Source organism: Monodon monoceros, unplaced genomic scaffold, assembly GCF_005190385.1.
Source record: "Monodon monoceros isolate NGI ecotype Baffin Bay Population unplaced genomic scaffold, NGI_Narwhal_1 Super_Scaffold_1, whole genome shotgun sequence".
NCBI lineage: Eukaryota > Metazoa > Chordata > Mammalia > Artiodactyla > Monodontidae > Monodon > Monodon monoceros.
The window spans coordinates 47,880,990-47,903,398 of NW_021703765.1; the positions used below are offsets into that span (position 1 = coordinate 47,880,990).

Genomic DNA, 22,409 nt, shown 5'->3' on the forward strand with positions numbered 1-22,409 from the left:
AACTAGATTCCTACTTCCCATTGACTTCTGTTAGCTTCTCATGCAAAGCTTTAATTATAGTATATACAGTACATCCATCTCAGCTCCTCTACTAGACAGTTTTTGCCCTCAAGGAATTGATAATCATAATCTAGACTTGGTTGGCAGCAGACTGTATGTAGGAAGCCAAGTGGAGTTACAGGTTCATTTATTCAGTTTGTTACTTACTATTTTATGAATAGTATGTGTCTCCCCGATTGGATTGCATATTCCTTGACTGTAGATCCAACACTGAGCACACACAGTACCTCACCAGCATGTGCTTGGTAATTATTTGTAGAAAACTGCATTGTACGTAGCACATTGAACAGGTGTTGAAGAATTAATACAATTAAAAATGACCAGCAAGCCAATCGTTTTATGTTAATAAAACATCATAATTTGAAGGGTACACTGCATTTATTTAACCCCATAAATTATAACATCTTAACACATGTAAAATTTTTGTATTTTTAAAGTGCTTTGAAAGATATTTATTTTTTTTAACAAGTGGAAAACAATGTTCTTTAAAAGACATCAAACTTTTAGTGGAAAGTGATATTACCAGAAGCATGTAAGGATTTGTTCATCCTCTTCAAGAAATGGGATTTTATGTAAAATATATATGTAGCACTGAATGCCAAAATGATGGGTATGTGTGGTTGGAATTAAAAATGAGATTTGCTGATAAACCCATCGGGATGGTGTCGTAAGTGAGAACGACCTTGAGAGGGGAGAGGGAGGGGTGTTGGGTAATCAGTGCTTCCAGAGGTGAACTTCCCTGCCTTGTGATGGGTTTGAGTTAGTGGTCAGGACAGTGGCCATTCAGACTGACAGTCCCCCGAACTTCTGCAGCTTCAGTGACAGGGACAGGAATGTGGTTGACTTGAATATTCTTCAGGCAGCCAAAAAAGGATCTCCACACGGGAAGCTTCAGGGTTTTTAAATTAGCTGAAAGACAAAAGGAGAGGCATTTGATGGCTCATTCATACTGTCAAGTGAACGCACTCCGTTAAGAAACGGTCTTATTAGAGCTAAAGGGACCCAGGCTCTCAGTCCACCCAGTCCTCTCCTGCTTTAGGCAGGCACCCAGCACAGCCGCTGCTGTGAAAGGTCAGCCACAAGGCTACTCTGCACACCCTTCAGAGAAGGAGATTCCAAAGCCCAAATCAATAGATAATGACTCTGAACTCTAGTGCTTTTCATGGGTCATGGAAGACCTATAAAATTAACCACCAGACCATTTGGAGGCACATAAATCAATGAAGGCTGACAAGGCTCTTTCCAGGCAAAATTCCAGTCTTGAACTTGACTCTGATTCGCCTGACTCTGATCACCCTGCCTGATTCCCCCATTCTGGCTCCACACAGCTTAATAAGTCACCAAAACTAAGTGCCTGGAGGGGAGAGACCAGAGTCTCAGGCCCTTTTCTGATTCTTTATGATATCAGGCTTCTAGGTTCATGCAGGCTCTTAGGAGAGGCTTATAAATTATAGGCTTGGGGGGCTTCCCTGGTGGCGCAGTGGTTGAGAGTCTGCCTGCCAATGCAGGGGACACGGGTTCGTGTCCCGGTCTGGGAAGATCCCACATGCCGCGGAGCGGCTGGGCCCGTGAGCCATGACCGCTGAGCCTGCGCATCTGGAGCCTGTGCTCTGCAACGGGAGAGGCCACAACACTGAGAGGCCCGCGTACCGCAAAAAAAAAAAAAAAAGATAGGCTTGGGACAAGAGGAAGCAGCAGCCACGTGGCCTGGGCTGCTGGGAAACGTTCTGTTGCTGGCAGTCGGGTTTCCCCACAAGCTGGAGAAAGAGTCTCACTGTCTACACGGTCCAGCCAACGGCTGCCCTGCTGATAACCCAACAAATGTGATGCCCCCACCCACGGGTTAAGATGGAGATGTTAAGAGTTGACGTGGGACAACATGGGTGTAGAAGTCAGCACAGGAGTTACCTGGGACACCTCCAATGTGCAGATGCTCCTGCGCGCGGGCAGTGGGGACGGGGTGCCGTCCAGCGGTGGAACTATGGTCTGCGTCCAGTTTCAGGTGCAGGATGTGCTGTTTTATGGTGACTGCAGGGAAAGAAAGCAGGTCAGGTCTATCACCTGAGAGCCCTGCCCACTGTATAATGTCTACACCGTGCTTCACCATCGGCTTCTTTCTCACTCACTCCTGTTGGACCTGAGGGAGCGCGGCTCGCAGGAATTCCATCAACCTAAGCACAAATTCAACTAATTTCTCCCCACCAGGTGCTGTTTAGGTGCTTCCACATATATTACGGAATTTAACCCTTAAAATGAATCTGTGAGGAAGATATCATCACTCCCGTTTCTCAGATAAGAGACTGTGACCCTCAATCATTGAGGAGCTTGGCAACATGGCTTGGTTATAAATTAAACAAGTTGGGATTCAAGCCCTGGTTTCCTGTCTCCAGAGGCCAGTGCTTATTTCATGTGATCTCTGGTCCTTTCCAAGAAGACACTGACTGACTGCTGAAAACGGACTCCAAAGACAGTGGCTTTTGACCCTCCCAAATAAAAGTCCTCCAGCGTCAACAATCTTAACCAACTGCAATGCAGTTAGCTTTCAAATTAGCCAAGAGGCAGCTACTTTTAACAAAAGGTATTTTAGCCAATACAGGTTAATATATCTCCAAACTTGTGTGCTCAGGTTATTCCTAAAATAGCAGATTCGACCTGAGAGTTTATGCCTGTTCCCCGTCAAGTGGTTTGTCTAAATCGTTGGCATTAATATTAAATGTTGTTGAAAAAAATAACCCAACAATGAACTTTACCGATAGTAAGAGCAAACATTTACTGAGCACTTAGGACGTACTGGACACTGCTAAGCACTTCACACGCATTATCCCATTAGTTTTCACAACCTTGGGAGGTGTACACTATTTTTACCTCCATTGTACAGATGAGAAAACTGAAGATAAAGAGAAATGAAGTAGCTTGCCCAAGGTCTCACAGGGCTGGAACTGAGACCTGACCTCTGTTCTCTTTGACTTCAGAGGCAAAATCTCAATCACAGTGTTATGCTACCTTGAAAACAAACATAGCTTATCAGTTTGCTGGGTTCCACACCGCCCCCCCCCCAAAAAAAACTCAGTGTGTTATGGAGAACTGGAGCCGTGAATGACATAAATACGACTGGAGTTGAGAATAGACATGTTCCCAGCACCTTAACCTGGTGGGCCGACCCTGGTCAGACGCTAATGTATGGATGAACTGAGGGAGCGTTTGGGATGTTCGAGTCCAGATGGAAAGGGAGACTGTTTCAGTCTGTGAACAATAGGCTACTGGACGTCATACCTGTCACTGAGTGCCACTGTCCATCACACAGAGATTGCTTTGGTGTGACCGATGTCAGGATCCCACCTGCCTCGCTGCCCACAGAGGCCGTGACCTGGAACACACATGCATTTTCCTATTTCCTTCAGAAAGGCAGGTGGGGCCCACTTCCTGCCATCTTCCCTTCCCAGCCCTTGCACCCTGACCGCCCAGGAGCACTTGAAACATGGGTACACCCTCCCGCACCAGGTGACCGTAGAGGGACAAAGGCTTTGCAGGAATCTCTCTGTTGCACCCCTTTCCAGGCAAGTGAGCTGCAAGCCCAGGGCCTGGCCTGAAGTTACTGCCAAAGGTAAGGAGCCTTTCCCACTGACTCCCTACCCCGGTCCCATCAGGCCTGACTCAAAGGTTACTGATTAGCACCGAAGATCTGCCTTAGTTATTAGCATGTGACAGTAGCTCTGTTTAGGAGGACGTGTACAATTTGGAAGGCAAAAACGTTGGCTGAGGCCTATACCCGGCTGCAAGGGGCAGCCAATTATAATAATTCCACGAACGCAGGACTTAAAGAGGGTTCTCGTCCAAGGAATTCAGCAAGCTAACTGACTGAGTTTGCACTGGGCACGTGTCAGGGGTCAGGCACTCAACGTGCTGTTGTGCAGAATCCCGCATTCCCACTCTGGGCCAGGATTCTCCAGGGGCTGAATCAAGGTCAACGAAATGAGAGGGCTAAAATCAGCATGTTGATAAGTAATTTACATCTAATTTGCATGTAAGCAGACAGTGCAGCCTTTTCTCGGGCAATTTTCAAGCTAAACAGTGTCACAGCTGTTAGGAAGGTTATCAGGTCTTGATTTCGTTTTGGGGGGAATCTTTCCTATCCAGAAGCTCTCACCAAAGATGCTCCCCAACCCCTCCCCTAAAAAGCCAGCTTTGTCTGAACCACCGTTAAGCGTAGTTCCTTGCTTCTCGGGCCCGCAAGAGGCCTGCTCAGACTTAAAGCTGTAACTTAACTGAAAAGTGTCCAAGAGTTCTGACTACTGTATTTTATTCTGAGAGTTTTCCCTCACATTCAATAAACTGGAAGGATAAAGGTAAAAGAAAATGGTATATTATCAATCTTTGCTTTTAAGGCCTTAACTAAGAGAGGCTTCCTGGAAGGAGTCGGTTTGAAAGAGATTGTTTTGAAAAGGAAAGAGATTAAAAGTGGGCGGTGAACATAAGATATTGAGTAGGCCTGTGAGCAATGGGAAAGATGGAGCAGCAAAAGCACATGGCTGAAGAAGGAAGCCAGGAAAAGCTAAAGGAAGGCTGGGTGGAGACCCTGTGGCCAGCTTGGCTGCAGAGGCCAGAAGGGCTCGGTGAGCTGTGTAGAGAGGATAAAGGGAATCTGAAACGGGCCCAGCGGATGTGGGGCATGGGCAAGGGTGTGACATGGTGTAGACGGCTGGTGAGAAAATCCATCCCATGAACTCTGGTGCTGCCCTTATAAATAAAAGTAGAGGTGTGACAAGGGTGAAGGGGAGGTGAGAAAAATGAACATTTATTGAGTATATGGCAGCTTCTCTTCTCTTGACAAAAACCCTTAAATATAAGCATCATTCTCCACATTTTAAAGATAAAGAAATTGAGTCTGAGAGAGGTTAGGTAACTTCCCGAGGGCCCTATAACTAAGTGGTGGAGCCGGAATTCAGCCCAGCTTGTTTGAATTTGCCCAATTTTAAAGATGAAGAACAGAAAACATGACGACCAAATTACTTAAGGAAAAGGGTAAGTTAGCCCTGAAGTCAGGCCTCTTAAATACAAGATTGGATTCCACTCTCTACCATAACTCCACCTACCATGGTCTCCAGAAGTGGAATCTGGTTCTAATATAAATTCACACACCCTTCCCATGTCATCCGACAGCTACACACCTTTCCTGCCTCCATATAAACAGATAAGTGCTCCCCGGGTTGCCTTCCGATGTGAATTAGAATTCCAGTGAGACTTCTCGGGCGAATGCTGAAAACAAGCTTAAATTCTGGCCCCAAAAGCACGGAGTTGGCTTTCAAAACAAAAATAAACAAGTAATAGTTTAAACATCATTCCAAAAAAAGGATAAGAGTTCTTCAGAATCAAATCTATAAAGATATAAAGCCTTCCAAACTGCTCCTTACCTAGGATGACATGACCTCCTTCTTGAGAAAAATAGATGCCTTTCTCCAAGCAGGGAGACACCCCAAAGCTTGCAGAAGCGGTGTCCAGGGGTTTCAAATCCATCTGAAAGTTCCTCAGGCATCCCACAAAGCTGTTTTGGGGGAGGGTCTGCAACAAAGCAGAAGAGAAAGCAAACTGTATTACCCACAACTCACAGAAATCCATGCGCAGCCAAGGTTAAGGGCAGGGGCAGTTGTCCAAAAGAGGAGGAAGGAGGGGGATTCATCCATCCTGCTTCCAAGAGTCAGGTGGGCCTGACTGGCTCCATTTTGGCTCCCTCCATGGTGCCAAAAAACCCAGATACCAGGTGTTTGGTGGGTGGTCGAAGTTTGAATGTGCCACCAAACCAAGGGCAGGGGCAGTGGAGATGGCTACCTAGCGTGGAAACAAGAATACAGAGGGTGACTTGACCCTGGGCCACAGTCAGAGCTGCAACAGGGGAAATTTCCACCTTGCTGTTCACAGATCTCACCGTCTCTTTGCAGGTACAAAATACTTCTTAGGGTTTCATGAGCCCGTGTGATAGCTTAATGCAGGGCGGCTGGCTGAAAAAAGAGGCCAAAACATTCCTAAAATAATGAAGGGTAAGAAAGCTCCCTACACTGTTGGGCCCAGTGCACCATCAACAAATCATGAATGCCACAGGGTCAAGATCAGACACAGGGTGCGGGATCAGGGGGCTTGCATGGAGCCCCCATGGCTGCCGAAAGCTGGCCTGAAACAAGGGCTCCTCACCTGGGTCTCAGGGATGAGCTTCTGGGGTTCTCTGACCCCTTAAATTATATACCAGATGTCTGTGTATTTTCCTGGAGAAAGGGGCTATAACTTTCATGAAATTCTCAAAAAAGTTAATAAATCACTGAATAAAATCCCTCTACTCTCTTCTGGAGTAAATGCCTTTAGGACTCTGGAATCCTACACGACGGATGCAAGACATGGTAATTTTAAGGGAATCTAGTGGTATTACAGATGCATGTGGTGTCAGCGTCAACAACAAAGTACTGATTGGGGCCCCTAAGAAATGTTAGTTTCTTCAGATTTGCCATCATGTATAACAAAGAGTCTGTATCTGACACCACGCTCAGGCTCTCCAGTTCAGGCCATAACCTAACATGGAATCACCAAAGACTGGCTGCAAGTTTTGGTATTTGGAGGCAGCCACTGGTTGATTGGATGTTGCCTGCCCTTTGAAAGGATATGGAGGAGGGTATTCGGTGGTTTGCACCCTCAGTTTGAAGGAAGGCTGCGAACAGGACCTTGCTTGTAAAGGATGTTGTAAATGGGGTGCTACTGATTGTCTCAGATTTTAGGATGTTGAGTGTGATTTACCCAAGTCAAAAGAGCACCCAGGGCTTCCCTGGTGGCGCAGTGGTTGAGAGTCCGCCTGCCAATGCAGAGGACGTGGGTTCGTGCCCCGGTCCGGAAAGATCCCACATGCCGCGGAGCGGCTGGGCCCGTGAGCCATGGCCGCTGAGCCTGCGCGTCCAGAGCCTGTGCTCCGCAGCGGGAGAGGCCACAGCAGTGAGAGGCCCGCGTACCGCCAAAAAAAAAAAAAGAGCACCCAAATTGTGCCCCTGAATCACTACCCCATCCTGTGATTTCTCTGAGAGGGAAAAAGGTACAGAGGTTGCAGAAAAGCAAACATTGAGTATCCTGTTTAGCAATTATTAATATGTTATACGTTATATATGTATTAGATACCATAATACATATACTATATTACGTTATACATTATTTATGATACATATATAAAAGTTATTACATACAACAAAGTAAAACAGTACTTTGACTTGCTGGGGCTTTGGCCCAAACCACAGTGCAAAACTCAAGTGGGCCAGGCTGAGTCCTGTGGAGATACCAAGGTCAAGGCCAGGTTAGCCTGACCACCTAGACTCCACGCTGGCAGAAGTGACCTGCTTTGATTACGTCCATTTCTGGCCCAGATTTGAGTCTCGGCCCTTTCCCCCAGCTGCTAGCACACATCACACCAGAATGGGCACCAGCGGAGTGGGAAGGGGCAGGAGGGGCTCAGCGCCTGGCAGCGCATTTGGAGGAGGACAGTTCCTGGGCCGGAGCTGTTGACGGGCCATCTTCACTTTGTGTGCAAAAAAGGCAAATCTGGGAGAAGAGTGACAGGCGGGTTCAGCCACCCCAAGTAATCAGGGGCAGTGAGCCCTCTGGCCACGTGGAGAAGACAGGGGGAGGGCACCCACAGAACGCCACCCTGGGGCCACGGTCCCATCGGAGCCTTTGAACCTGACAAATCCTGGTACGCACCCCTCCTTCTTGGGGACAGACAGACTTGTGACTTTCTCCTTAGCCCAAATTTTCCCCAAGTTTGGTTCTTGAGATAATTTTATTTCAGTCACCAAATAACATTAAAATACAGATTCAGTTATTAAAATAAAGTATTTTGATATCCTTGAATATATGGTATAATTATAAAGTTTATAGGGTGACTTGTTCTTATCTGTGGCTCTGAAGCATAACTATTTACCTTTGGTTTCCCTGAAGGAGACGATCCCAGGTAAACTGGTGCTCTGAGGCTGACAGTGGAATTTCCAGGCAAACTTCCCTCCTGGGCCCTCAGACCATCCACAATCAAGCGCCCCCTTTCTCCATCTTGCCCAAATGCCACCTTAAGGATAAAGAAAATACGTTAATCGTATTCTTACCTTTGACAACTGGCATTGTAGTTTATTAGTGGTCACAGGAAATTTTTTTTTTAAGTTTTTCTGTCCCTTCAAGTAGCTTTGAAAAATCAGAGTTTTCACCACAGTATCATCATCGTCATTTTGTGAGATTATGTCAGATATTAAACAGAGTGAGCTTAAAACATGAACTAAAACAAGATTTCTCAAAAGTGAACAAAGATGTATGTGACTGGAAACTTATACAAAAGATAAATAACTGAAGAACCAAAGGATCATAAATAAACATACATCCATGCAACAGAGAGGAAGGAAGAGAGTGTGCAGAGCTGAGACGGGAGAAAGTCACATGCTCCTCTGAGCAGGGGTCCTGGAGCAAGGGGCCAGTGGCTACTCCTCTCCCAACAAGAGGATCAAGTGTTTTAAACTCTTCACTAAAAGTCAGGATCCCTGGGCTCTGGTGTGGACTCTGCCACCTCATGGCTACGAGACTATTCACTAATGACTCCCCAGTGTAGATGCCCAGCTGTGACCTCTGGCCTCTACTATCCACTGACTCCTGGGCTTGAATGTCTGATAGGCAGCTCAACCGCAGGATGTTGACAACAGAGTTCCCACTCTTGCCTAGCAACACCTACCTGCTGCCCATCTTCTCCCTCTCAGCAAAGCTTCCACTATTGACCCAATCACTGGTCCAAAATCACACGACTTGATGTTGACTCCTCTCTTTCCATCAGCCAAACCTCTTGGCTCTGCCTGTAGAACACATCCTGAGTGGTCTACTCTTTCCCCCTCTACCTCAGCCTCTTGAACTAAAGGCAATAGCATCCATCTGGTCTACTTACTTCTATTTTTACTCCCTTTTAGACACTTTAGCTAAAGAGGGTTTTGAAAATATCAATCTGTTTGTGTAATGCTTTTTTAGTTTTAGACTCTCTAAAAGCTTCAGAGAGACTCAGAATAAAATCCCAAATCCTCACCTTGGCCTTCAATGCTTAAATGACCTGGGCCTGCACCTCACTCTTTTTTAAAATTAATTAATTTATTTATTTTTGGCTGCGTTGGGTCTTCGTTGCTGTGCATGGGTTTTCTCTAGTTGTGGCGAGCGGGGGCTACTCTTCATTGCGGTGCGCTGGCTTCTCATTGCGGTGGCTTCTCTTGTTGCACAGCACGGGCTCTAGGCGTATGAACTTCAGTAGTTGTGGCTCACGGGCTCTAGAGCACAGGCTCAGTAGTTGTGGTGCACGGGCTTAGTTGCTCCATGGCACGTGGGATCTTCCTGGACAAGGGCTTGAACCCGTGTCCGCTGCATTGGCAGGTGGATTCTTAACCACTGTGCCAGCAGGGAAGTCCCCCTGCCTCACTCTTGAATCCCACTTCTTATCCTTTCTGTTCTGTTCATTCAGCTAATTCCTAACTTAGGGTCTTTGTACTTGCTGTTCCCTCTGCCTGGAAATCCTTCCTATAACTTTATATGATTGTTATATGATTGTCGTCCCTTGGAAGAGGCCTTCTTTTACTGTCCTATTTGAAACAGTCTCCCTACTCAGCTACTTCCTTACCTTGCTTTAGTGTTTTCTCAAAGCAGTAGCTGACATTATATTGGGGATTTTTTTGTTTATGTGCTCCAGGATGGTGGCTTATTACATATTTGTTGAACGACTGAGTGAGTGTAACTTGTCAAGTCACTTAAGTTTTCTGAGTTCCAATTCCCTCGTCAGAAAACAAAAGTACATAGGTCCCTTCTTGTCTTAAACTGTATTTCTTTAACCCTGGGATGGCTTCAGGCAAGAGCTGAGATGCTAGGGATGTGGGTGCTTACGCCTGGGCTACAGAGAAGGCATTCCAGACTCACAGGGGGCCTGGAGACTGGAAACTGTCCTGAAGGAGAGAAACGGTCCAGGGAGCAAAGGGTGGGAATAGGCAAGGGGAGTGGTGCAGCCCAGGGAGGTGCATGGGGGGTTGGGGGTGGCGGGTAAAGAAGCAGGGAGGAAAGCCCGTCTCGGCATGTAGGATGACATCCACACATGGCGCGTTCAGGAGTCTCTGGGGCTTAGGCGCTGGGGCGCTCAGTGCCTCTGACCACATGAGCTCTCCCAGTACTTGTGCCCTCTTGCCGGGAAGAACGCTGAGACTCCCGTCTTCAGCTATTCAGCAGTGAACTTGGCCCCAGCGGAGGCTCTAGGGCAGCCCCAGCTCTCACCGTGTGCCACTTCCCGTCACTGCACTTCTCTTTGCTTTTGAGCTTCAGTTGTTTCCCTCCTGCCCCCAGTGCAAAGACCAGGCGTCCTTTCGAAAGATAAAGAGCCATAAAGGAGTTCTTAGTGCCTGTGTAAAACACGAGCCCTCTGGACGCCGTTGTCTGCAAGTCCACGGCAAACTGTGACCTGTGGGGAAAAGAAAGCAAAAGGCGAAGAACGGAAATAAGAGGTTTTTAGTGTTTCTTCAAATCTCCATAGCTGGGAGAGACCGTGAAGAACAAAACCCTACAGCCTCCTTATTTAAATGAATAAACTAAGGCACTTCTTGATTAAACGACCCGTCTCTTTGGGAAGTTTTAAAAGCCATTGTATTTCAGCTGCTAAAAGTTTTGTTGTATAATTTCCTTTCCGTATTGGGAAATAAGAGGAAGTTTTATGACAAACTCAGCTAGTGGCGTTAAGTCCCAGCACATGGCAAGAAGGAAGATGCCTTACTTAAAAAAAAATCTACATTTTAGAAAATTACGGTAAAATATACCAAACATAAAGTTTACCATCGTAACCACTTTTAAGAGTACGGTTCAGTAGCGTTAAGTACCTTCACATTGTTGTACAGCCAATCTCCAGACCTCTCTTCATCTTGCAAAGCTGAAACGCTCCACACATTAGACAACAACTCTGCGTTCTCTCCTCCCCCCAGAGCCTGGTAACCACCATCCTGCTTTCTGCCTCTATCAGTTTGAATATTCTAGGTGCTTCGTAGAAGTGGAATCACACAGTATTTGTCTTTTTTTGCAACTGGCGTATTTCACCGAGCAGCCTCGATTGTTAAACCCAGTGAATACGCTTTCTACTTTGTATACATGCAGGGAGAGGAAAGCTGTGAGGAGGAGGTGGGGGACAACTTGAATAACAAGGATTTGATTTAAGCATCAGGTAAGCATTTTCTCCCCGTAAGACATATTTAACACAGTGGTACAGGAGTCCAGATCCACCTTCTCTCACCTACCCTTAACGTTTCTCGGACCTTAGTACCGCATCTATGGTGGAACAGGAACTAAGGGAGCATCATGCAGTAAAAGCAGAGTGAAAGTTACTATTCCTTTGCACGATGGTTACATATCATAGGTACGTGTGGCTAAGCAAGCTTTGCTTTCTATGCAAGCTCACATCCATCCAACCATCCATCCATTTATTTGTTCATTCAACAAATATTTAACGAGTGGGTCGTATGTACAAGGCACCATGGTGGGCACTGGGAACGCAGCGATGGATGGTTCATTCTTTGAGTGGTGTGTGGTGTGTAGGTGCCCTGAGAGGGTGCCTAAAAGTGTACTGGGAAAAGGTAATGGGAGATATGGGTGTCAATAGGCTATCATCAGGGACTTCCCTGGTGGTCCAGTGGTTAAGACTCTGCGCTACCACTGCAGGGGGCATGGGTTCCATCCCTGGTTGGGGAACTAAGTTTCCGCGTGCCACGTGGCGCAGCCAAATAAAGAAAAAAAAAGAAGGCTGTCATCACCCATTCTTTGTGGTCTGTGTCCAAGTGCACACCAGACAGAGGGCAGGAACGGGGTCTATCCTGCTTAAAGCTGTATCCCCAGTGCATGATACACAGGAGGCCCTCAAGAAAGAGTTATTGAATTGAATTAAATGGCAAATGGAAAATGCGGAGGCAGAATCAGGAAGTGGAAGAAATAATTACACTGTTACATCTCTTTGCTTTTTAATACTGTGAGGCTGAGCAAACAAGGACATGCACTTTCATTCTTCAGATCTGCAAGTTTCCTTGAGGGTATAGTTCTTCAAAATGCAAAAGAAATCTATATTTGTGAAATTAAACCAAGCCGACGGTGACACGGCTCAGTATTTCTCTTGGTGTAGCTGTGTATTAGTGCGGAGGTTTGGAATACGAGGGTTAGCCAATTTAAGGAGGATAGTAGAACTTGCTACAGAATGAAAGTACTTTATATGTGTGGGCTTGGTTATTAGACTTGACATTTGCTTTCCAGAATTATTTCTTAAAGCAATTTTCTTTCAGAAAAGACTAACTAACACCCAAAAATGACATCAGTAGCTTCAAATCCTGGCATATGACACTGTAGCTATGAGTCTTTATTGCTGGAGGATAGGAGGGAAAGACAGAGAGCAAAGTAGCATTTTTATACATTCACCCAGAGGTTAAAGTAGTGGTACAGGGTTTTACAGGAGAGGCCAAAAGTTTCTAGAATAGGAACCAGAAGGAGAATAATAGAATAGTCCAAATCTTGCAACATCCTGAAAATATACTCTGATTGCTACAATACTGGGGACTAAAATAATTTTTAAATTATATTTACTAAGGATTATTTTTTTCCTGCTTTCCTTTAAGGATGTTACTTTTTCCATTTATTATATATAATTCAGTGTTGGACAGGAAGATGCTGGGGTCGAATCATCAGAAGAAGCCAGATAACTCACCACAGTGAATGTGCTGAGAGAGAAGATGTAAGAAAGGGGCCACGGGGGGAGGGGGAGGGCAGAGGCAGGGGGGCTGGAGGGTGGGGAGGCCGGGAAGAGGACAGCGTGGGCAGCATCTGCAGGGAGACTGTTGTCATTACGGTCAGCTTGACCAACAGAGCAGAGATGCGGAGTGGAAAAGCCCTGGGAGGGGCTGAGAGGGTCACTGCTTCTGCCATCTGTCTGTCTCTGACTAGCACAGTTTTGGCAAATCGGGGATCCCCAGAATTTCCATGGGTCTACTGGAGATGCCAGCAGCTGGCCGAGGGTCCCCTTTAGAACTTGGCCCCTCCCCTTTCCAGGCTTCACACCTGCCTGTGAATCATGCACTTGCTTACTGAGTGCACCTCCAAGGGCCAGCTCATTACAAGCAATGACCTCCCCTCCCTGCAAGGGAAACATTATCAACCCCACCTAACTGATGAGAAAATTGAAGTTCGAAGAGGTGTGGCAATTTGCAAAAACATGTGAGACAGGCATAATTATGCCAAGCTTATGGAGAGGAAGCTGAGGCTTAGAAAAGTTGAACAGCAGCCCGCGGCGGCCGTGGAGCTGCCACTCAGAGTTCCCTTCAGGAGACCCCGCTGCGGGGGCATGGCGGCCTGGCAGCCTGCAACTGCCACTCTCTCAGAACCGCAGTGGCACACAGGTGACCCCCTGCCAAGCACCGAGCTCAGCGGCAGAACTAGAGCCGGGCCACCGTGCCCAACACTGGACTCTTCTACAGGGTGATCTTTGCTTGTGATGCCCACCGGCCTGCCTGACTCCCTTGGAGCTTCCCTGCTGTCTGAGGCTCGTCCCACCCACGCCCGCCTTTCCCTCTCCTTTCACAGGCCTCAGGCCTGTGTCTCAGCTGAAGGCTCTCCTTGCCAGCTCCTGCTCTCCCCCTTTTATTCTGCACAGGAATAATAACTCCCTTGCACATCTGATCCCATCTTGACCTCTGCATCCCCAGGACCTGAACTGGCCTGTTGTGGCCTGAGGTCACGCAGCCAGCAAGTGGCTGAGTGGGTGGATTGAAAGCCAAGGTCTTAAAGCCAGGTCGTTTGGACCCCTGGGCCATTGTGCCTCTGTAGAGAAGTCGTAAAGGAATTTTGGGCACCTTTTTATTTATGTCTCCTTCGAATCACATGAAAATGACAAGCCTTGTTTTCCTACTTTTTTTTTTCTGACAGAATTAATATCTCTGCTTATTCCCTCCTCCCCAAAAGAGATGCAACTTGTTAGCACAAAAAATCCAAATGTATTCTCTAAAAATGATGGATCTGACACCAAGTCTTCCTAAAAGAATGATTTTCCTCTAACTGCAGAATGCAAGAGAAGGTGATTTATCATAGCAATAAACAGCACCTTTGGAAAGAAATAGCCTTATTTTTAGAACACCGTCAATTCTAAACCAGAGCCAAGCTGATTGTTTCAGCCTCTGAGCAGCACGTGTCACGTGTGCCTCCCAGTTGCGGGGAGGAAGCAGGCTCGGGCCCCCAGGCTGTGTCTCAGGTAGGCCAGCACCTCTTTTCGCAAAGGTGGTAGTGCCCCCTTCATTGGTGACAGGTGCCTGCTGTCGTGCCGGCTAGCCTGCCCTAGGGTAGCATCAGATTCTGAGTTGGCTTGGGGCAGGAAAATGAAATCATACCTGGGTTTCAGCAACTCCTGGGGAAGCATGAATAGCAAGTGGCTGGTGGGACTGTCCCCAAACCTGAGGGCTCCGTGGCTGGCCTGGGCCTCTGGAAGTGGTGGGCAAGACTGGACATCTCCCCTCACCTTCAAGCTCCTTGGGGAGGCGGCTGGCGTGTCACACCATGGCTGTGTGGGAGAGAAACAAAAAAAATCAGGACAGCTGATTATCAGAGGCAAGAGTTGGAAAATGCCTATCTTGCTAAGTGCCTTGCTCAGTTTTGACTTTTGATCCTAAGAGCTGAATTCAATAGAGATGAATTCATCCTTGGGGAGGATGCATGTTATTCCCATCCTACACAGGTCTGCTATACATGGGACCAGTGGATACCCAGAGCACCTCTCCTCCATGGAGCTTCAGAAGAACCACAGTGTCCCTCAGGAGGGCCAGCAGGTGGCCAGCAGCGCTGAGGCCCACACAGACAGCCAGTGGACCTGGAGCCGCCAATCTGCCATCTCCCCTCCAGGCCATTCACTTGGGCTTTAGCAGCAGGGCCCTGAAAGAACCCAGAGAACAGGAAGGGACCACAGCCTGTCCCCACTTTCCTCAGAGTTGACCCACACACAGAAGTCTCTCCTGACCTGGACGATGCTTTGAACTTTTTAACAGGAATGAGTTTTAAAGCAGAAAAACAAGCATCATAAACATCACATGAGACTAGAAAAGTTGTTGGAAGGAACTGAGACTCTCTAGCCCTTCCCCCTCTTTTCTCTGCTGCAAAGCCCAGATTTTGATGAGGGGTCCACAGTCCCTCCCATGGGGTTCAGGGCTCAGTGGGGCTCTCCATTCATGGAAGCCAGTGATGGGAATTCTCCCTGCTGGGGACTGGTTCAGGAACGAGCATGTGACACCCTCCTGGCCAATGAGCCTTAAGAGGTGGCCAGGGGGCGGGGCCTCTGAGAAATGTTTCCTTCCAGAGGAGAGAGAAAGCCACAGATCTGTGCTTCTGGTGAGGGAACGCCCTGTCCGTAGCCCCGAACTGTGCGGGATGGAGCCAGGATGGCTGTGGGGAAGCAGAGCCCAGTCCCGCGGGCCAGGCCTGCAGCACACTCACCCTCAAGCTGTCCCCTAATGTGACACTATAGATCCCCACAGAGGGTTAAGCCCTAGCAGCTGAAGTCTTCCTAACAGATTCAGATTCCTTCAGGATCAGGTTTTCCAACCTGACCAGATTCCTGGATAGGGTGCTTGGGATGCAGACTTAATACCAGTTATCTGCTGAGTGGAGATGTTCCATCACCAGAAAGTTAAGTGAGTTGTTTAAAATCACAGCCAGACCTGGATCCTCCAGGAGCTTCCTGCTGGGGGCTCACACCAGTGGGGCCTACTCCCTCCCTGAAAGATTCTTGTGTGTCAGTCAGCAGCAGTAACATCAAGATGAACGGTCTTCATAGACACTCTTGGTACCAACTTTTCCTTCATTCTCTTAATGGCAGCATCATCCTTCAAGGCACCCAGGCCTCACACCTTGGGCATCATGGACACCCTTCTACCTGGCCTCTTGCATGTGCTCTGTTTCCATGTCCTACTGTTCATTTCCGGGACATATTTTGTTTCCACTCCTTCCCTTTCACTCCCAGTCCCTCTACCTGAAAGTCAGGCTGCTGACTGTCTTGCCTGGACCATTCCGGTACTTTGCCAGTTTGACGCCACGTCTGTAGAACTTTCCTAGGCCAAACCATTCCATGGGCTGCTGCCAGTTTATTCGTCTTTAAACATGGCTTAAAGCACTCCTTTCAATGGCTTCACGCTGACTACAGAAAAAATGTCAAAATCACATCAGGCCATCTGAGGCTTGTCTGATCCGGCTGCAGCATGTGACCCTGAGCTTACCTCCCCCTGAGCAAGTGACTATGAAGAGCACACTCTTTGGGATTCTGTAGCCCTGAGTTTCAATTCTGACTCTACAGTTTACTTACTGGGTGCTCTTGGGCAAATTTTTCTTTTAACCTCTCTGAGACTCAATTTCCTGACGTGTAAAGTTGGTATTCTATTCTGCTCTCATAGGGGTGTGGTGGGAACTGAAAGAGAGAGAGTGAAGGCTTGTGAAGATCAGAGAGAATGCATGCAAAGCATCTATACCTGCGAGTTCCACCACACCCTGCCTCCCAACTTTGGGCTTCTGCTCACGTAGCAACAACATTTACTCATCTAAACTCAACCCATGCTCCAGGCCCAGTCTATGTATCACCTCCTCCAGAGGAACCCCCCTGATCTCTGTAGCAGGAAAATACCTGGCGTACCACTCCTGGAGCACGTTTTGTCCCTGTCACTTAGGTTATTAGTGTGTATAATAATGATAACAGCTAACAGTTATGGCACGCCTACCATGTGCCATGCATTTTATATTTATTACCTCAGTGAACCCTCACAACACCATGAGATATTACTGTTCTATATCCTCATTTACGCTGCAGGAAATAGACCCACAGGGAGGTTAGATAATCATTCAAGATCACACACATAGTAAGTGATAAAGCCAGGAAGTCTGACACCAAAATCCAGTACTTAACCACAAAGCTTGGTTGCCTTGTCTCTGTTATTGGGCTTTCGGAGGCAGAATTAATGTCTTATTCCACCTAATCTGGGGGCTTGCATGGAACAGGGGGAACATTAAATACAGTGTATTCACTGGGGCTCCCACATCAATAGCACCAGTCCCACTCTCTCTGCTGAGGCCCCCAGAGACACCTGACAACCAGCTTTCCACCTGGTTGAGGCACCTGTCACTCAATATGCCACAAACTCCACTCATTCTCATTCCCTCCAAAGGCTTGTCCTTTTCATCTCTTCATAGCTGGCTTCTCCATCCACCCAGATGCCTCAGAATTATACTAACTCCCACCTCTCCCTTGCCACCCACCTTCAATTATTATATGAGTCTGGTACATTCCATCTTCTATATAGCTTTGAATCCATTCCTTCGCTCCGTCTCCACCATCACTGTGCTAATTTAATCTCTCAGTAACTCTCAGCATTACAGGGAAATAAATGAATCTATGACTTCATTCCTGAGGGGGCAGGTCTAAAGGTGTTCTTTTCCTGAGAGTAAAATGACAACCCTTTGGGATTTATGAAATATATTTCTTCTTAAAGCAAAAAAAAAAAAAAAAAATTTCTTTTTATGTGCTATCTCTTCATCTCCCCAAATCATTGTGCAGCAGGAGAAATACTGGCAGACAAGAAGCACGTGATTGATGTTAAGTGAAAAGTGGGTTGAATGCAAGTGCATTGCTCTCGAGAGGGCCTGGGCTTTGGGGTCAGGCCGCCTGGGTTTGAATTCCAACTCTGCCTTCCATCTGTGGGAGCCTGGGCAAACTGCTCACCTTTCTAAGCCACGGCATCCTTTTCTGTGAGATGTGGCTGGTAATAGTACTTCTCCTATACGGTTGCGTGCGGATTTAGTAAGAAAATCCACTTAAAGAGCTCAGCGTAGCACCTGGCACATTGGAGGTGTTCAGTGTTATCCATTAATCACATTAATTGTAACCTCAGATATGGGGAGGTCACACTGTAGACCTCAGGCAGAGCAAGGAACTTTTTTAAGTTCTAACCCTGTGTTCAATGTATGACAAAGCTTCCACTCCTCCAAACAAGGAATTTCATTTCCTTTCAGCCTCTCTTAGTTCTACACACTAGAATCACCCGGGAGCTTTACAAACTCCTTTACAAACTCCTGCCGCTTGGACCTATCCCAAGAGCATCTGACTTAATTGAGTGGAATGCAACCCAAGCATTGGGATTGTAAAAGCTCCCCAGGTGTCTCTAATGTGCAGTCAAGGTCAGGCCACACTGGTCTTGGCAAGGCCTGGGGGCGTGTGTGTATCTTGTCATAGGATGCAGGCAGAGGAGTGCCTGTGGGCAGGAGAAGGGCCATGAGCCCTGTATCCTAGAGGCAATCACTGTACTTGCTGGAGACACAGCAGAAGTGTCAAAAGAGCAAGACATCAGCTGCAGACATCGAGAAACCGCAGTCAAGGTTCTATTTGTTCTATGACTGCAAAAATTGTCAAACGCTCAAGATACAAAATAAAAGCTGAAACAGAAACCACTTTGACCTTTTGGTGTAATCCAACTGTTGATGACCCATTATTCCTGGAGGCACTGGGCACCACCGGATCAGGTGACCTACATCCCTCCCTCCCCAACATCTCCGGTGAGGCAGGACGCTCTTATGAGAATCATCTGGAAAGAAGCAAAACCCAGGGTAAGGGTGTTTGATACTCACCTGGTGGATATTGAAAGTCTTGGCTTTGTTAAACCTTGTAGACCCGTTAAGCAACATTAGAAAAGGTGATTCGTTTAAACTGCAGCCTCCCAGGGACACATCTCTCTTGGTGGATTTACTGGCCAAATCTAGGACTTCGGGACTCTCTGATAATCTGGAATGAGGGCAGAAACGAACGCTGACATATCAAGGAAGATGCACTAGCGGGGAGGATTTGTTTCAAAACTACACATTCTTACTGTCCTGATTTCTGGGTAAACTTTCATCTCCTCCCCATACAGGATATCTAGAGGAAACACTAGGCTCATAGCGGATGAGAATGTGCTGTACCCACCTCTGCCTTCCCTTAAATATCCAGCACCATGCCTCGCCAGCAGAAGGCCTTGGGAAACTTTTATTGCCTTGAACAGCCAGCGTTGCAGCAAAGCCAGAATATTATAGTTCTTTGGAGTGGGAGCCACATAGAAATATGAAAATGAAATATGCAGAGAGGACAAACACAGACACTGGATGACCTAGAATGACGGTGAACAAGAGGAAACCTCAGAAGTGAGTTTGTGGAAGGGTTTATCTCACTGCATTTCGGTAGGAAAATCTCACGGGTAAATCTGCTTTACTTGATGATTATTGCTGAGCCCTGGTGGCAGCTCACAAGCTCCTAACAGGCTGCCTAACGTTCATGACCAGTCCTGGGCTCTCCCTCTGCCCAGCGGAGAGTTTTGCTCTTATCTAAAAAGGCCATAATGTGAAAGTAAATTTTAATTAAACCTTTTCCAAGGTTGTGTTCCAAGGCTGCTCCTACGAAGGTAGGATGAGCCCAGAAGCTTTCAGTTAGTTTGCTTTTAATGTGTGTATCGTGCCAAAGAGGTCATCTTGAAAGTCAGCGGGATGAGAGCGGCGTGCAGCCCGCCATGACAAGTCCCCTGGGTCACAGGCCATTCTCATCAGCTGTACACGCACAGAAAACGGCACCCACCTCTGGATGAAAACGTTGCTGATGCAGCCCTCAAAATATCTCCCGCCCAGACGCAGGGATTGCTGGGAATTTGAAAAGCCTAGCAGCCTTTGGTTATTTTTCAGAGACTGGTCATCAATGAGGAGCCGGAGCCTAAAAAAAAAGGAGGTAAACAAAACAGGAGTGAGAAGAGCTGGGGAAAACGATTCTCGCCAGGTGGGCAACTGAGTGTCTTTGATTCAGACGCAAAATCTTCCACCTGAAATAACTCACTAAACTATTTTTTTTTTTTCTGTGGTACGCGGGCCTCTCACTGTTGTGGCCTCTCCCGTTGCGGAGCACAGGCTCCGGACGCGCAGGCTCAGCGGCCATGGCTCACGGGCCCAGCCACTCTGCGGCATGTGGGATCTTCCCGGACCGGGGCACGAACCCGTGTCCCCTGCATCGGCAGGCGGACTCTCAGCCACTGCGCCACCAGGGGAGCCCCTAAACTATTTTTAAAGAGCATTTAAAATTTTTTCACGTGTTTCTTTTTGCACATGACGTTTTTATTAAAGTGCTCCACAGGCATACCTTGTTTTATTGCGCTTCATTTTAACAGTATGCTTCGCAGATATCGTGGTTTCTTACAAACTGAACGTCTGTGGCAACCCTGCCTCAAGCAAGTCTATTGACACCATTTTCCCAATAGCATTTGCTCACTCCGTGTCTTGGTGTCACATTTTGGTAATTTTCACAATATTTCAAACCCTTCACCAGCAAAAAGATCACAACTCCCTGAAGGCTCAAATGACGGTTAGCATTTTTTAGCAACAAAGTATTTTTTAAGTAAGGTATGTACATCGGGGATTTTTAAAGATGTGGTGCTACTGCACACTTAATAGACTATAGTACAGTGTAAATATAACTTTCATATGCACTGGGAAACCAAAAATTTTGTGTGGCTTGCTTTATTGTGATGCTTGCTTTATTGTGACATTTGCTTTATTGTGGTGCTCTGGAACCAAACCTGCAGATACCTCCAAGGTGTGCCTGTATACGTACAGAAAGCACACGTCTTAAGTGCACAGCTCAATGAATCTTTGAAATGTGAAAGCACCAACATTGCCAGAAGCAGAACCAGCCAGCACCCCAGGCACCCCGCCTGGGCTCCCTTTCATCTCTAGACTTCCTCCCCCTCCAAGAGTAACCACTATCCTGAATTCTGATAGATTGATTTTGCTTGCTTCTGAATTTTGTATAAATGAAATCATGGGAGACAAACTCTTTCACGTGTGACCTGTTTCACTCAGCCTTTAGTGCAAGGTTCATCCGTGTCGTCGTGCACAATTGTAGATCTTTCATTCTCATTCTCCCATTTTGAATGTACCTCAATTTACTTATCCATCCAACTGTTGATTTTTTTTTTTTTTTTTTTTTTACGGTACGCCGGCCTCTCACTGCCGTGGCCCCTCCCGCCGCGGAGCACAGGCTCCGGACGCGCAGGCCCAGCGGCCATGGCTCACGGGCCCAGCCGCCCCGCGGCATGCGGGATCCTCCCAGACCGGGGCACGAACCCGTGTCCCCTGCATCGGCAGGCGGACCCTCAACCACTGCGCCACCAGGGAAGCCCAACTGTTGATTTTTTAAATGAGAAAACTGATATAAAACCAGGAAGAAGGCCAAGATTTACTAGTAAAATAGTGTCAATGCTAAGGCCAAATATTTCTCAGAAAAGATACTAGAAGATTCCATTAAACGAAATAAAGTAAAATTCTTAGCGCTCTGGCAGAAGAGCCATTCCACTCACCCAGAGTTGTCGCTTATTACGGACACGTAATGCAGTAAACCATCCATGTACGTCTGTGGAGATGTGAAAATTGGGCTGCTGCTGTCCCTGGTGCTCAGTTCAATGTGGCCATCTTCCAGGGTGACCTGTAGGCTGCTTGCCTAAAATCATCACAGAATGTACCCATCAGTGCAGTCCATCTGCATTTAATGATTATGAATGTATTAATACTGAATATATGATCAAAACTAGGTACACAGGATGTTTTGACCCCAATGTTTTGACTTTGCTCTTTCAATCTAAAGATTAATTTTGAATATTTGGACTCCACGTTTATGAATATAAAAATTTTAAGCAAATTATTCCAACACTGATGAATCTGTCAAAAGCATTTTATGAACCTATATTCATAAACCACCTTAATTTCTCCATCAAATTTTTTTTAATAAATTGATCCAGGCATTCCTTTTTTAAATTTTATTTAATTGATTGATTGATTGATTGGCTGCATTGGGTCTTAGTTGCGGCACAAGGGCTCTTTGTTGCGGCACGTGGGCTTCTCTCTAGTTGTGGCTTGTGGGTTTTTCTCTCTCTAGTTGTGACACACAGCCTCCAGGGCACGTGGGCTCTGTGGTTGTGGTGTGTGCTCAGTAGCTGTGGCGTGGCGGGCTTAGTTGCTCCATGGCACGTGGGATCTTAGATCCCTGACCAGGGATTGAACCCACATCCCCTGCATTGGAATGCAGATTCTTTACCACTGGACCACCAGGGAAGTCCCTTAATTTCTCCATCAATTATACAAAACAGTTAAAATATTTCTAAATTTTCCTATTTTCACTATCATTTTGCTGAAGTTATTTTCGTCAGCATCGATGTTCTTCTGAATACATTTTTACAACAAAGACTTGATTCATCAATTTA

General features: G+C 46.8%; 1 protein-coding gene across 3 annotated transcripts in view; it reads right to left on the bottom strand.

Moving 5' to 3' along the window:
• Positions 1-438: 438 nt before the first annotated feature.
• LAMA3 (laminin subunit alpha 3) overlaps positions 439-22,409 on the bottom strand; it is a 240,003-nt gene continuing 218,032 nt past the window's right edge. For 2 of the 3 annotated variants that reach the window (XM_029230150.1, XM_029230143.1), the window contains 11 exons: positions 21,510-21,649; positions 19,742-19,873; positions 18,766-18,919; positions 14,496-14,665; positions 10,366-10,549; positions 8,009-8,149; positions 5,472-5,619; positions 5,229-5,359; positions 3,334-3,427; positions 1,969-2,088; positions 498-969 (listed from right to left, as the gene is read on the bottom strand). In XM_029230150.1, the coding sequence (XP_029085983.1) occupies positions 821-969; positions 1,969-2,088; positions 3,334-3,427; positions 5,229-5,359; positions 5,472-5,619; positions 8,009-8,149; positions 10,366-10,549; positions 14,496-14,665; positions 18,766-18,919; positions 19,742-19,873; positions 21,510-21,649 (1,563 nt within the window). In that variant the 3' untranslated portion in view covers positions 498-820. Of the gene's footprint in view, positions 970-1,968; positions 2,089-3,333; positions 3,428-5,228; positions 5,360-5,471; positions 5,620-8,008; positions 8,150-10,365; positions 10,550-14,495; positions 14,666-18,765; positions 18,920-19,741; positions 19,874-21,509; positions 21,650-22,409 lie in introns of all 3 variants that reach the window. The other variant, XM_029230133.1, reaches the window with a different exon arrangement.